The 14,898-nt window shown below is 39.2% G+C and overlaps 1 protein-coding gene across 3 annotated transcripts in view; it reads right to left on the reverse strand.

The window, feature by feature from the left end:
* TPST1 (tyrosylprotein sulfotransferase 1) overlaps positions 1-14,898 on the reverse strand; it is a 112,546-nt gene that overhangs the window by 59,845 nt on the left and 37,803 nt on the right. For all 3 annotated transcript variants that reach the window (XM_004380781.2, XM_023735311.1, XM_023735312.1), the window contains exon 2: positions 9,031-9,976. In XM_004380781.2, coding sequence (XP_004380838.1) covers positions 9,031-9,875 — 845 coding nt within the window. In that variant the 5' untranslated portion in view covers positions 9,876-9,976. The remainder of the gene's footprint in view (positions 1-9,030; positions 9,977-14,898) is intronic.

Below are 14,898 nucleotides of genomic sequence, written 5' to 3' on the forward strand. Positions count from 1 at the left end.
AGCTGAAATGGACTGGTACTGGCCATTCTGAATCAGACAATCATACAGTCTACTACGCCGGGAATGAGAAATTGAAGAGGAATGGCCTCGCATTCATCGTTAAAAAGAACATTTCAAGATCTATCCTGAAGTACAATGCTGTCAATGACAGGATAATATCCAGATGCCTACAAGGAAGATCAGTTAATAATAATATTCAAATTTACACACCAACCATTAAGGCCAAGATGAAGAAATTAAAGATTTTTACCAACTTCTGAATCTGAAATTGATCAGACATGCATCAAGATGCATTGATAATTACTGGTAATTGGAATGCGAAAGTTGGAAACAAAGAAGAAGGGCTGGTAGTTGGAAAATATGGCCTTGATGACAGAAACGATACCAGAGAACACATGACAGAATTTTGCAAGATCAACGACTTATTCACCGCAAATACGTTTTTCCAACAACACAGACGGCGACTATACAAGTGGACCTCACAGGATGGAATACACAGGAATCAAATCGACTACATCTGTGGAAAGAGACGACAGAAAAGCTCAACATCATCAGTCAGAACAAGGCCAGAGTTCGACTGTGGAACAGACCATCAATTGCTCACATGCAAGCTCAAGCTGAAGCTGAAGAAAATTAAAACAAGTCCACGGAGCCAAAGTATGATCTCAAGTATATCCCACCTGAATTTAGAGGCCATCTCAAGAACAGATTGGACACATTGAACACCAATCACCAATAATCTGACAAGTTGTTGAATGACATCAAGGACATCATACATGAAGAAAGCAAAAGGTCATTAAAAGAAAGAAAAGACCAAAATGGATGTCAGTAGAGACTCTGAAACTTGCTCTTGAACATCAAGTAGCTAAAGTGAATGGAAGAAATGATGAAGTAAAAGCTGAACAGAAGATTTCAAAAGGCAGCTACAGAAAACAAAGTAAAGTATTATAATGAAATCTGGAGTTAGAAAACCAAAAGTGAAGAACATGCTCATCATTTCTCAAGCTGAAAGGACTGAAGAAAAATTCAAGCCTCAAGTTGCAAAACTGAAGGATTCTATGGGGAAAATACTGAGTGACACAGGAGCAACAAAAGAACATGAAGGAATATACAGAGTCACTATACCAAAAAGAACTGGTCATCCGCTCAACCGTTTCACCAGGTAGCATATGATCAAGAACCAATGGTACTGAAAGAAGAAGTCGAAGCTTCACTGAAGGCATTGGTGATAAAACAAGGCTCCAGGAACTGACAGAATACCAACTGAGATGTTTCAACAAACAGATGTAACCATGGAAGTGTTCACTTGCCTATGCCAAGAAATTTGGAAGACACTGGTTAACCACTCGGTTAACCAGAGTTAGGCACAGGGTGCTACAGGAGTAATGCCTCTTGGAGGGCTCAACTGGCTTAAAAAAAAAGGGAGAGGTGAGATATCCTGGGTAGTCAGAGAATATGAACTTCAGCACCCCAACATGGATAACCCAAAACCCAAACCAAACCCGTTGGTGTCAGGTCGATTCCGACTCATAGCAATCCTATAGGACAGAGTAGAACAGGGTTTCCAAGGAGCAGCTGGTGGATTCGAACTGCCGACCTTTTGGTTAGCAGCTGTAGCTTGCTGTAGCTCTTAAGCACTGCACCACCAGGGCTCCACCCAAGGATCACCCAAGGAGCACAATATTTCATAAATCAAACAGAAACCAAATGTTCTTCTCTTTATTTGTTGAACTACTATGCATCCTTTAGGTCAGTGGTTCTCAAAAGGGAAAAGGGGAGTATTTGTCCCCCAGGGGATGTTTGGCAATGTCTGGACATTTTTGGTTGCCACAACTGGGAGGAGGGGAGGCTGCTACTAGCATCTAGTGGGTAGAGGCCAGAGATGATACTAAACATCCTACAGTGTACATACTGGACAGCCCTTCACAACAAAGAATTATCCAGCCCAAAATGTCAATAGTGCCAAGGCTGGGAAACTCTGCTTTAGGTCTCAGTTTGGTAATACATCACCGAGGAAGGCCTTCCTGAACACCCCAGATGTTTCCTTGGTTTTCCATAATTCTTAGCATTGTATTGCATATGAATCTGTATCTTCTACCAGATCATGTGTTCAATTAGGGCAGAAACTGTTTATCTCCAGGGGCTAACACAGTGCCTAGCAAATAGCAGGTGCTCAACAAAGTAGCAGAGCCTACTACTTGCCTACCCCAGTGGCCAACCTATTCATCTTAGTAAAAGAAATTCCAACTTTCAGTTGGACACATAGCCATCTGGAATAGACTACATTTCCCAGCCTTTCTTACAGTTATGAATGGTCATATGACTAAGTTGTGACCAACAGAATGCAAGAAGAAGTATTACCTGGCAGCTACTAGGAAATGTCCTTCTCATATGCCTACACTACCCCCATGCGGCTGCTTAGTCCATAGATGGGATGACAGGAGCTCCAACTTGGACCATGGGGATGATGTAGCCAAAAGCTGGAAGCTGCCTAGATGCTAGATGAGTGTCGAGCTGACAAACCAGCTCTGGTCTGCCTTCATTTACACAACAGCTACTATTCTGTTTAAGTCACTTTTATTTTGAGTCTCTATTACTTGCAGGGAGCCCTGGTGATACAGTGGTTAAGAGCTCGGCTGCTAACCAAAAAGTCAACAGTTCAAATTCAGCAGCCACCCCTTGGAAACCCCATGGGGCAGTTCTACTGTCCTATAGGGTCGCTTTGAATTGGAATTGACTTGACTGCAACGAGTGTGGTTTTTGGTTTTTATTACTTGCAGATCTATCTAATCCAAACTAATAAAAGATCTCTAACTTTTAGGAATTGTGCTTTATTAATTTTATCTTCTTGTTCTGCTTCTTTCATTCTTCACTGACATATTCTGAAATACAATTTTCCCTCCAATCTGTTTTCCTTTTACAACCTGTTTTCCTCTATCAATTGTATCCCTTGTTTATTCAATTCCCCTTCTCCAGCTAAGAGCTCTCAGTCACTTATCTTTTCAATTTGACTTGTAAAAGAAGCACAACTATTTCCACAACTCCAAAAGCCATCTTCTTAGGCAGTGTTTGATTAACAGACTTAAAAAGATTGGTCCACCTCCTTCAAAAATGGTAAGTAATCCAAGGTAGGCAGCCTAGTTCTCTGATAACTTTATGGGTGGAAAAAATGTTTAATGTTTATAAAATTCTTCTGGGACGTTTTACTCTGAACTAGTAGAGCTCAGGAGCCCTAGTGGTACAGTGGTTAAGAGCTCGGCTGAATGAATATACTAGTCTATCATAATCTGCTCACAATATTCTTGTTATCCTTAAACGTCAGAAAATTTTCAAGGGGATATTTAGTTATCTTTCTCTGTTACTCCTGTAAGATGTTACAAGAATTTTTAATTTCCAAACTAAATTCCATTTTGGAAATTAAAAAGAACTTAATATTCTAAATTTAATAAATAACTATTCTTTTCACATCCTCAAACGTCTCTCCATTTCCCAAAGAGAAATTTTTACATTATTTTTACTTATTTATTTAATCTTTCTTTGCTGTGGATATGATTTCTAATTTTTTCTCTGCTTTACTTATTAGAAGCCGTACAGTATCAGTTCTCATGTTCTTATTTGTTCTCCTGAACTTCACATTGCTATTATCTTTTTCATTCTAACCTATTTGTACTTGGTAGCTGCTATATCCTTTTTCATCTCTAAGAGTAGATAATTCTTCTTTAAATTGTACTTGTTCTGTTTTTTTTTTTAATGCATTTTTTTTATTGTGGCTAAAACATATACATCAAAACATTTGCCAATACAACTTCCACATTTACAATTCAATGACATTGATTACATTTTTCATACTGTGCCATCATTATCACTATTCTCATCTAAAACATTCCACCACCATTGGCATAAACTCAGTGACTGTCTCCCTTCCACCCCTGATAACCACTAATAATCTTTGGCTACTATATATTTGCTTATTTCATATAAGTGAGATCACACAGTATTTGTCCTTTTGCGACTAACTTATTTTACTCATCACGTCTTCAAGGCTCATTAAAGTTGTGGTATGCATCAGGATGTCATTTCTCTTTATGGTTGAATGATATTCCATGGTACAGATGGACCACATTGTGTTTATCCATTTATCTGTGGATGGACATTTGGGTTGTTTCCACCTTTCAGCTATTGTAAATAATGCTGCTATGAATATTGTTGTGCAAGTATCTGTTTGTGTTCTTGTTTTCACTTCTTCTGGGTATATATGTAGGATTGGGATTGCTGGGTCATCTGTAGTTCTATGTTCAACTTTCTTTGAGGAACCAGCAAACTTTTGTCCACAGTTTTTTACTGTTGTTAGGTGCCATCGAGTCAGTTCCAACTCATAGCAACCCTATGTAAAACAGAACAAAACAATGCCCAGTCCTGCACCATCCTCATAATCGTTGTTATGCTTGAGCCCACTCTTGCAGCCACTGTGTCAATCCACCTCGTTGTAGGTCTTCTTCTTTTTCACTGACCCTCTACCAAGCATGATGTACTTCTCCAGGGACTGGTCCCTCCTGATAACATGTCCAAAGTATGTGAGACGAATTCGCACCATCCTTGCTTCTAAGAAGCATTCTGCTGTACTTCTTCCAAGGCAGATTTGTTCACTCTTCTGGCAATCCATGGTATATTCAATACTCTTCGCCAGCATCATAATTCAAAGGTGTCAACTCTTCTTCGGCCTTCCTTATTCACTGTCCAGCTTTTGCATGCATATGGGGCAACTGAAAACACCATGGCTTGGGTCAGGTGCACCTTAGTCCTCAAAGTGACATCTTTGCTTTTTAACACTTTAAAAACGTCTTTTGCAGCAAATCTGCCCAATGCAATACATCGTTGATTTCTTAACTGCTGCTTCCATGGGCGCTGACTGTGGATCCAAGTAAAATGAAATCCTTGACAACTTCAGTCTTTTCTCTGTTTATCATGATGTTGCTTATTGGTCCAGTTGTGAGGATTTTTGTTTTCTTTATGTTGAGACATAATCCATACTGAAGGCTGTAGTCTTTGATCTTCATCAGTAAGTGCTTCAAGTCCTAGGTTACTTTCTATTTCACTCACTCAAACTTGAGTGTATCTCAGTGGGTTTTTGTTATTGTTATTGATGACTATTTGTTCTAGGTAATTTTATAGTATCTTAATGATTTTAATAGCAGAAACAACTCTGTATGCTCTAGTAACTCCCTGAAAGTTTCCCAGATGGAAATGACTAAAATTTACAAGCCATAAGAAAGGGTAATGTCGACAGCTTAAACCTTACTTCTATTTTCTGCTCAAAATATTAGAGGAGTGAATCTCAGCAGTAGATATTGTTCAACAAGATCCTACTCCATATTCAATCAGCTGGAGAATCCTACTGGAATATACCTTTTTGCCTCAAATGTTCTGCTCTTATCTGCTTTATGATGGAATTCTGGTTAAGACTTTACTGTTGGCCCTCTGTATCCTCAAATTCCACGTCTGCAAATTCAAACAACCATGGATTGAAAATACAGTAGCTCCCCTCTTACCCACGGTTTCACTTTTGACAGTTTCAGTTATCCACGTTCTCAGGCTCAGCTGTACTGAACATGTACAGACTTTTTTTCTTGCCAATATTCCCTAAACAATACAGTATAACTACTATTTACATAGCATTTACACTGCATTAGGCATTATAAGTAAGTTAGAGATGATTTAAAGTATGTGGGAGGATATGTGTAGGTCATATGCAAATACTATGCCATTTATACAAGGAACTTGAGCATCTGTGGATTTCGGTATCTGCAGAGGGTCTTGGAACTGATCCCCCAAAGACACCGAGGGACAAGGTTCCAATATTATAATTTTATTCTTTTAAGTAAAAAAAAAAAAAAAAAAAAAGACTTGTATCTCCACTAGGAAGACCAAAATTAAAAGCACTGGCAATACCATGTGTTGACAAGGATGTGGAGTAATTAAACACAAATTCATGTATGGTAAAGTCATACATGAATGGTACAGCCACTTTGGAAAACTGTTTGGAAGTATCTGTTAAAGCTAAAATATATATGTCTTATGATCTAGCAATTCCACTCACTGGTAGCCACTCAAAAGAAATGAATGCTTATGCCCACCAAAAGCAATATATTTAAGAATGTTCTTAGCAACTAAATTCGTAATAGTCTAAAACTGAAAACAACCCAAATGTACAAGAATATACAACAACAGAAGAATGGATGTGGTATATTTATAAACTGAAATACTACACAGCAATGAAAAAGAATAAACTATTTATATTTACAATAACATGGGTGAATCTCAAATATAATATGAAATGGGATAGCCCAGACACAAAAGAATACATAAGCATGATTGCATTTACATGACATTCAAAAACAAATCTAATCTATGGGGACAGAGGTCAGAATAGTGGTTACCTTGGGGTTGGGGAGGTTACTGACTGGGAAGAGACATAAAGGAGTCTCCTGGGGTGCTAATAAATTTTCTATATCTTGATATGGCTGATGATTACACAAGTGTGTACAGATATAAAAATTCACCAAACTGTACAATGAATATTTGTACATTTACTATAATATACTAAAATGAGCCCCAGTGGCTCAGTAAAAACAGCCTTGGTGGTGGAGTGGTTAACCACTTGGCTGCTAACCAAAAGGTCAGTGGTTCAAACCCACCAGCACTCCGTGGGAGAAAGATGTGACAGTCTGCTTCCGTAAAGATTTACAGCCTTGGAAACTTTATGGGGCAGTTCTATTCTGTCCTATAGGGTCACTCTGAGTTGGAATCAACTCAACAGCAATGGGTTTTTTTGTTTGTTTTGGTGGTGCAATGATTAAGCACCTAGTTGCTAACCGCAACGTCGGCAGTTTGAATGCAACAGCCACTCCACACGACAAAAGACCTGGTGATCTGCTCCAGTAAAGATTCAAAAAAAAAAAAAAACCCAAAACCCATTGTCATCGAGTCACTTCCAACTCACAGTAACCCTATAGGACAGAGTAGAACTGCCCCATAGAGTTTCCAAGAAGCAGCTGGTAGATTTGAACTGTAGACCTTTCAGTTAACAGCCGAACTCTTAACCAGTGTACCACCAGGGCTCCCCTGTAAAGACTACAGCCTAGGAATCCAAACTCTTAACCAGTGTACCACCAGGGCTCCCCTGTAAAGACTACAGCCTAGGAAATCCTATGGGGCAGCTCTACTCAGTCCTATAGGGTTGCTATCGGTTGGAATCGCCTCAACGGCACACAACAACATACAGATGTAAAAATTTACCACACTGTACAATGAATATCTGTAAAATTACTATATATAGTATATCTTTTTTTTTTTTAATTTTAATTTATATGGTGGCAAGAGTTTTGGAATAAACATTGGAAAGTTCTAGTCATGGTTTTGTCACAATCTGGCTATATGATCCGTGCCAAATCATAGAACCTCACTGGACCTCTATTGCATAACTAAATGCAAAGGTCTCTTTCCCTTCTAAAATACATTAATTCAAAATTTCTATGAATTTCCTCAGTCTTTATATTTGACTTAACATAGTAGGCATATACGCAAAATGATCTTTTCCTGATTTTCACCAAAATCCAACCTGAGTGTATCTCTTTAACCCCATTGGAGAGGCTAGGGATCTGAGGTGCTTCTTTTAGGAGGAGTTAGCACTGGAGCCTCTGGGCCAACATATGGCACAAAGTAGGAAATGCTTACTGAAGAATACAGTTGATTAGAAATTAGTTATAGGCTATTATCTGGAAAGAACATCTCTAGTGATGACAGTAGCTAGAGATATAGTTCTCTTTGACTCAGTAAAAACAGCCTAGTGCCACTGCAGTGATGTATCTAATAATTTATAAATAATCAATAGCTGAAAGCTAGCTGCAGGCAGGCAGCTGCTCTTTGAGATTATCTACATTAAGAACCAATATTTACTATACAAGTTCCACCCACCGAAAAAAAATCAAGATATGCCTTTGTGGGGGCAAGCAGGGTACACGAGGGAAGTCTACTTCGTTTTCTTTTTTCACAGGTATAAAAAAACAAAATAAAATTTAGTTATAGCCAACCTTTCTTCATGAGGAAATGGTAGGGAAATTTAGCAGTAGTTTCTATCTTTCTATCCTCATTCTAGATATATAAATCAAGGCAGATTAGCAGATCACATCAGGGCACCCTAGTCATCACTTCATAAGAAAGAAAGCAAAATGCAATGATTTTAGAAGTGTTTGACTCTAAGGAACTTCTTGCATGGATTAGGCCTCCAAATTCCAGAGATGATCTGGCCTTTTGTAAAAAACAAGAGACAGTTCTGTCAGATGACAGAAGCATTATGTGTAGTAAAATGCCATGGAAAAAAAAGCACTAGCCCATTGAGACCAAGGCATGGATTCTAATTCTGGCTTTGCCATCTAAATTTAAACAAACCACTTTGATCTTTCTGTGACTCAATCTTCTCATCTGTAAAATGAAAGACCGGATTAAATATTGCCATTATTTTTCTCTGTCACTAAAAATTTCTAAATGCTTGGAACTCACGATCTGCTCACCAACATGGTAGATGGGCTTCCTGATAATAACCTGAAGCCACACCAAAGCCAACTATCTTTATTAACAAAAATATCTAGAAATCAGAAATCCAAATCACTAAATTCACTGATTTTAGTGATCATTCAATCAGTAAAATTAAATGATGAATGTTAAGGCCTGAGGTCACTGGAAAAACCTTTCACTGCCTGTCAGTTGGGTTTGCATCCATCAAACAAATAAAAAGAACCTCAACACATAAACGAATAAATGAGTTAAACAAATGAAAGGGTCTATAATGCTATAATGAACTGGTAGAACATTAACCAAAAAAAGAAAATTTTTAAGCCCAACAATGAAACTATATCTGTTCCACAAAAAGTCTGTAGTTTCCATAGACAGATTAAGTAGGTAGGTAGATACATAGACAGACCTTTATTAGCTGAATACAGGGTAAAAATGAAACACATAACTTCTACTCACTTAGACAGCGACACTCCCCCAGCTTTTCCAATCATCTCTTCATGGTGCAGTACTGACTGGTTCCATGGAATATGAAGGAACTTTAAAAGTGTTCTCATCCACCGCTCAGGATGTAAGACGAGTTGTTCATAGTGAACTAACATGCATTTTTTATAACCAACCTCCATACACTGGCTGTACATGGTCTCTATGGCACGATTCCACTTGGTCAAACAGTCCCTATAGCTGTTTAGGTCAAACCCAGCTATAGTGACTTTTCGAGAAATCATTGAGTGTACTGATGCCCGGCCATCTCGAACCATCAGGAGAAATTTGGCATTGGGGAATAACCTGGCAAGGTAAGTTAAGGATTTCAGGGCAAAAGGATCTTTGTTACATAAATAAGGGGCTGGCTCCCCATGCTTAACAATGATTTCTAGTAAGAAGGCTTGCATGGCAGAATCCAGCACTTCATCGGTAACACCAGCCTCATCCAGGCGGATCTTCTCTTTACTGGACCTCGACCACATCTGCTTCAGGGCCAGGATCCGGGGGATGACTCTGGTTTCCTCTCCACAGCGAATGTCGGGGTGTGCATCCAGCATGGCCCTCATGAGTGTCGTGCCACTTCGAGGCACACCTCCAATAAATATCAAAGGCATGTCTTTGTGATAGGCAAAGGTTTTATTGGCTTTGACATCCAGGGCAGTTTGTACAGTGGCCCTTGTGCTCTCCAATTTGGCCGGCTGGCTGCGTTCCTCTATTCGGTGGTGGCATTCCATGGCGTGCTGGCCCAAGTAAAACACAGTCACAGAACTAATCACCAGACATGCCAATAGTAAGTTCTGCTTCAGTTTCCCAACCATCTTGATGTGCTTATCTTGTTATTAAACAGATATTTTGCTCAAAATAATTTTCAGAAAATGTTCAGGCCATGGAGATTTTACTTCAGAAAGATGATCAACATCTAGAAGGACAAGGAAAAAGCTATTTTATCATCACGTTGACTGTTCATAAATTAGCCTCCAGTTATCACCATTACATGTTACCTACAAACTGAAGCAGTCTTGGATGCTCTGATATTCTTAAAACACAAGTATATGCAAATGATAGCAAAAATAAAACAAGGTTTATAATCAGAAACAGCTTTTCTTAACGTAACAATTCAGAAGCTATGTACCTGGCACAGAACAAGAAAATAAATAAAGCTATTTCTATCAGTGAGTCAAGCAAACATTTAATATGCCCAAGCATGTTTAGAGTCCGTGCAAAGTAGGCTGTTCTCTGCTATTCAGATTTGCTTTATCCCCAAGAAGTCACTATGTCCACATTCCACTATAAAGGGAAATTAGACAAGAAATACATAACTTCCCAATCTTCAACACAGATTCGGTTTATTCATCCCACAAATTATTTATTTAGGTCTTTGCAGGCCAGAGACTTGGGCTTGGTTGAGAAGCAACTCTGAAAAGGACAGCGGTGGTCCCTGCTCTCAGAAAAGTCTGATAGACAGATGTAGATGCAAATAAGGACAATAAACTGTGATTGGTGCCTTAGTAGAAATAGGTAGAGGGAACAATGGGAGGATAAGGAAAAGGAGCACCTAAGCCTATCTAAGGAAGCCAATAAAAGCTTTATAAAAAGAGGGAGGGAGGGGTATTCTAAGCCATAGGGTCTTATCTACAAAAGCAGAATGGCATGACAAACACAGAGTATTTGGGCAACAGAAGAGCTGGTTCATGTGATACGCAGAAAATTGTGTGAATATGTCTGTGACCTGACCCTCGGAAGGACAGGTAAGATTTGGATACACAGAGCAGTCTAAGCTGAAGACAGACTATGACCAAAGACATGGCTGTTTTAAGAGCAGGGGCTAACAGTGGAACTAACAGCGGAACTGCTAGTTTAGCTGGAGCAAGGCCACATACTGGGAAGCAGAAGGCAATCAGACTACATTTATAAAAAGAAATTTACCCAGAATCCTCAGAAGGCAAGTACACCTCAAGAAAATGACTAAGTACACTAGGGAAAGAATACACTCTGAGAAGCAGGACTTCCGGATATGGCCTAGTAAGAAGGTAGGCAAACCCTCTCCCTAAAAAACAATGATAAAGCTAGATGAAAGTGATAACAACAACCTTTTCAGTGTTCTGGAAATAGACCAAAGGACTATAACACCCCTAACAGCCTGAGAAGCATTCATGCTTGGAAAAATTGCTGAAAGTTAGGTAAGAACAGTGAGAATCTGTGGCATCTTGCCGAAGGCTACTCTCATCATCCTCCCACCCTCACTCAGTAGATGCAGAGGTTTGCAGAGCAGGCAGGGCAAACTTCAGAGAGGCTGAAGGGAACCCACTCAATCTGGAAAGGTAAATACCACAAATGTCCAGCTGTGTTGTCAGTGTAAGTGATGATCCAGGCAGCCAGTCAGCAACGAGGGTCAAAAACTCTACTAGCCTGAGGCTGTACTCACGCAGTTGGGACAAGCTCATGGTCACCCCTGAGGCTATAAGCAGCAAGGAGACACCAAAGGACAGAGTGAAAAGTAAAAGTCAGGGCAGATCTGAAAATGGACTGAACTTTGAATGTGCTCCATATGCACATACAGAGCCACTGTCAGAAAACAAAAGCCTTACTGACACAACGTATTTGAGCACAACCACTGTCCAAGCATTGGCTGACCACTAAGCTACACAGGAAGGAGAAAACCCCTAGAAAGCAATGCTTAAAAATGAAAACAAGAATAAAAGTTTGTATGCATATGTGTGTGTGTGTACATGCATACACATACCTTAACAGATACATCTGTACACATTTATATGAAATATCCAGAAAAGGTAAATTTACAGAGGCAGAAAACAGGGGGTAAAAGCAGGAAATGACCTGCAAATGGGCATAAGGGGATGTTTTACAGTGCTGGAAATGTTCTAAACTGGATTTTTGTGATGTTTGCACAACAGCAATGGGTTTGGGTTTGGTTTTTGGTATTCATAATCACCAAAAAACTGGAAACAAACCAAATGTCCTTCAACAGGTAAATGGACAAACTGTGGTATATCCAAACAATGAAATACTACCCAGCAATAAAAAGAATTCTTGATATATGTAACAACTTGGATGACTCTTAAAGGCATTACGCTAACTTAAAAAAAAAAAAAAGCCAGTCTTAAAACAGTTCCATTCATAAGACATTCTTATAAAGGCCAACCTACAGATCAGTAGATGCCAGGGGACTGTGTGAGTATAAAGGGATATAATACAGGGAGTTTTCTTTCTTTTTGTCAGTTGTACTTTAGATGAAGGTTTACAGAATAAACTAGCTTCTCATTAAACAGTTAGTACACATATTGTTTCATGACATTGGTTACCAACTCCAGGACATGTCAACACTCTCCCTTCTCGACCATTGGTTCCAACTTTCCTATCCCCTCCTGCCTTCTAGTCTCTTGCCCCTGGGCCTCTCTAATCTTTGGATGAAGGGTGAACCTCAGGAGTGACTTCATTACTGAGCTAAAAGGGTGTCCAGGGGCCATACTCTCAGGGTTTCTCCAGTCTCTGCCAGGCCAGTAAGTCTGGTCTTTTTTTTGTGAATTTTTCTCCTGCCCTGTCTGGGACCCTCTATTGTGATCTCTGTCAGAGTAGTCAGCGGTGGTAGCCGGGCACCATCTAGTTGTGCTGGACTCAGTCTGGTGGAGGCTGTGGTAGTTGTGGTCCATTAGTCCTTTGGACTAATCTTTCCCTTGTGTCTTTAGTTTTCTTCATTCTCCCTTGCTTTCGAAGGAGTGAGACCAATGGAGTATGTTAGATGGTTGCTCACAAGCTTTTAAGACTCCAGATGCTCCTCACCAAAGGAGAATGTAGAACATTTTCTCTATAAACTATGTTATGGCAGTTAAGCTAGATGTTGCCCGAGACCATGGTTCCCACAGCCCTCAGGCCAGTAATTCAGTCCCTCAGGGAGTTTGGATGTGTCTATGGAGCTTCCATGACCTTGCCTAATACAGGCAGTTTTCTGGGGTAATGGAACTGCTCTGTATCCTGATTGTGATGGTTGCTACATGAATCAGTATACGTGTCAAAATTCATAGAACTATACGCAAAAAAGTCCATTTTACTGTATAATAATTTTTAAAATAAAATTTAAAAAGAAGGGAAATTTGAAGGAAAACATGGAGGAGGGAGACAGATGACAGAAAAAGACCAACAGGAGAGTTTGTAATTTTAATCTTCCAATCAATAATGTTTCTTATCAAACACTATTTAGTGGTAATAAGAATCCATGAAATAAATAATAGGTTTTACCGAGAACAGCAAAAAAATAATCTTAGAAAAATGATCTCATATTTTCCATTTTATGGACACTTGAATGAAATAAAACTCCACTTAACTCTGAGTAAACAAACCAAACTCACTTACTGAATCAAAGAGAAGTGCTCTTAGGGGTGCAATAAACTCTAACAACAGTTGATTTCATTTTGGATAGCTATACAGGAATGATTCTGCTAGTATATTCCATTTGTTTAGAAGTCTGCATAATGCATGTTGCAGGAGAGAAGAGCAGTAATCATCCTGAAATGGCAAAGCTTTTTGAACAAATTTAGTCTAGTGCTGTCAATATTTTAAATACACTTAATATTCTAACAATTTGCCAAATTCTGGTACATAATTCAGAATTCAATAGGTGACAAATGACTCAACTTCTTCCCAAAATTACCTTAGCAATAATTTAAAATACAACGGTACAAAAACAAAATAACTCTCTCCATAAAAATCTTCCCCAAACCCAGATCAGATACAAAATATTCAGCAATCTGAAGTTAATGTGACAGACCTCAAAATTACTATAGCAGCAACTGTATCAAGCAAGTATGTTACACCATCTAGCAACTTCCCACTAAAATACTCCAAAATTCTCAGTAACGTACATAAAAAGAATACCTAGAAATATATTATTAATGTATTTCCTTGTCCATAAACGTATTTGTACATCTTAATGGCTGCACAAAACTTCACTGATTGGCTCCATCAACACTTATTTGACCAATTCTCTATTATTAGTTACTTATTTTTTAATTTTCGTTTACTATAAACAACACTGTGATAAATATTTTTGTACATACAAACACCTGCACACACACTTATTTTCTTAAACTAAATGTTTAGAAGAGGAATTGCTAGGTCAAGGAGTGTGGAATATACTTGATTTTAAAGCATTTAATACATATTTGATTCACCTCTTTCTCATATCCTACAGCCAATCTGATGAAAAAATTCTATTGACTCTACCTTCAAAATATACCCAGAATCTAACCACTTCTTGACACCTCCACTGCTACCACCATCACCTCTCACTAGCATTGCTGACAGACAACCACCAACTGTTTGCCAGTGCAAGCTCGCATGTTGCTATGATGCTAAACAGGTTTCCACAGAGCTTCCAGACTAAGACGGACTAGGAGGAAAGGCCTGGTGATCTACTTCTGGAAATCAGGCAATGAAAACTCCATGGATCACAACAGTCTGATCCGCAACTGATCATGGGGATGGCACAGCACTGGGTAGTTTTTTGTTCCCTCGTGCATGGGGTCACCACGAGTCGGGGCCAATTGGAAGGCAGCTAATAACAACATGGAGCCCTGGTGGTACAGTGGTTAAGAGCTCGGCTGCTAACCAAAAGGTCTGCAGTTCAAATCCGCCAGCCGCTCCTTGGAAACCCCATGAGGCAGTTCTATTCTGTCCTATGGGGTGGCTATGAGTCAGAATTGACTTGACGGCACCCAACAACAATATCCTTGCTTCTACCCCTCCCCCTAGAGTCCATTCTCGACTCAGCAGTCAGAGTGATCCTCTCAAAACATAAGTCAGAACAGGCATTCCTCTGCTCATAGC

The sequence above is a fragment of the Trichechus manatus genome, unplaced genomic scaffold (assembly GCF_000243295.1).
Source record: "Trichechus manatus latirostris isolate Lorelei unplaced genomic scaffold, TriManLat1.0 scaffold00077, whole genome shotgun sequence".
NCBI lineage: Eukaryota > Metazoa > Chordata > Mammalia > Sirenia > Trichechidae > Trichechus > Trichechus manatus.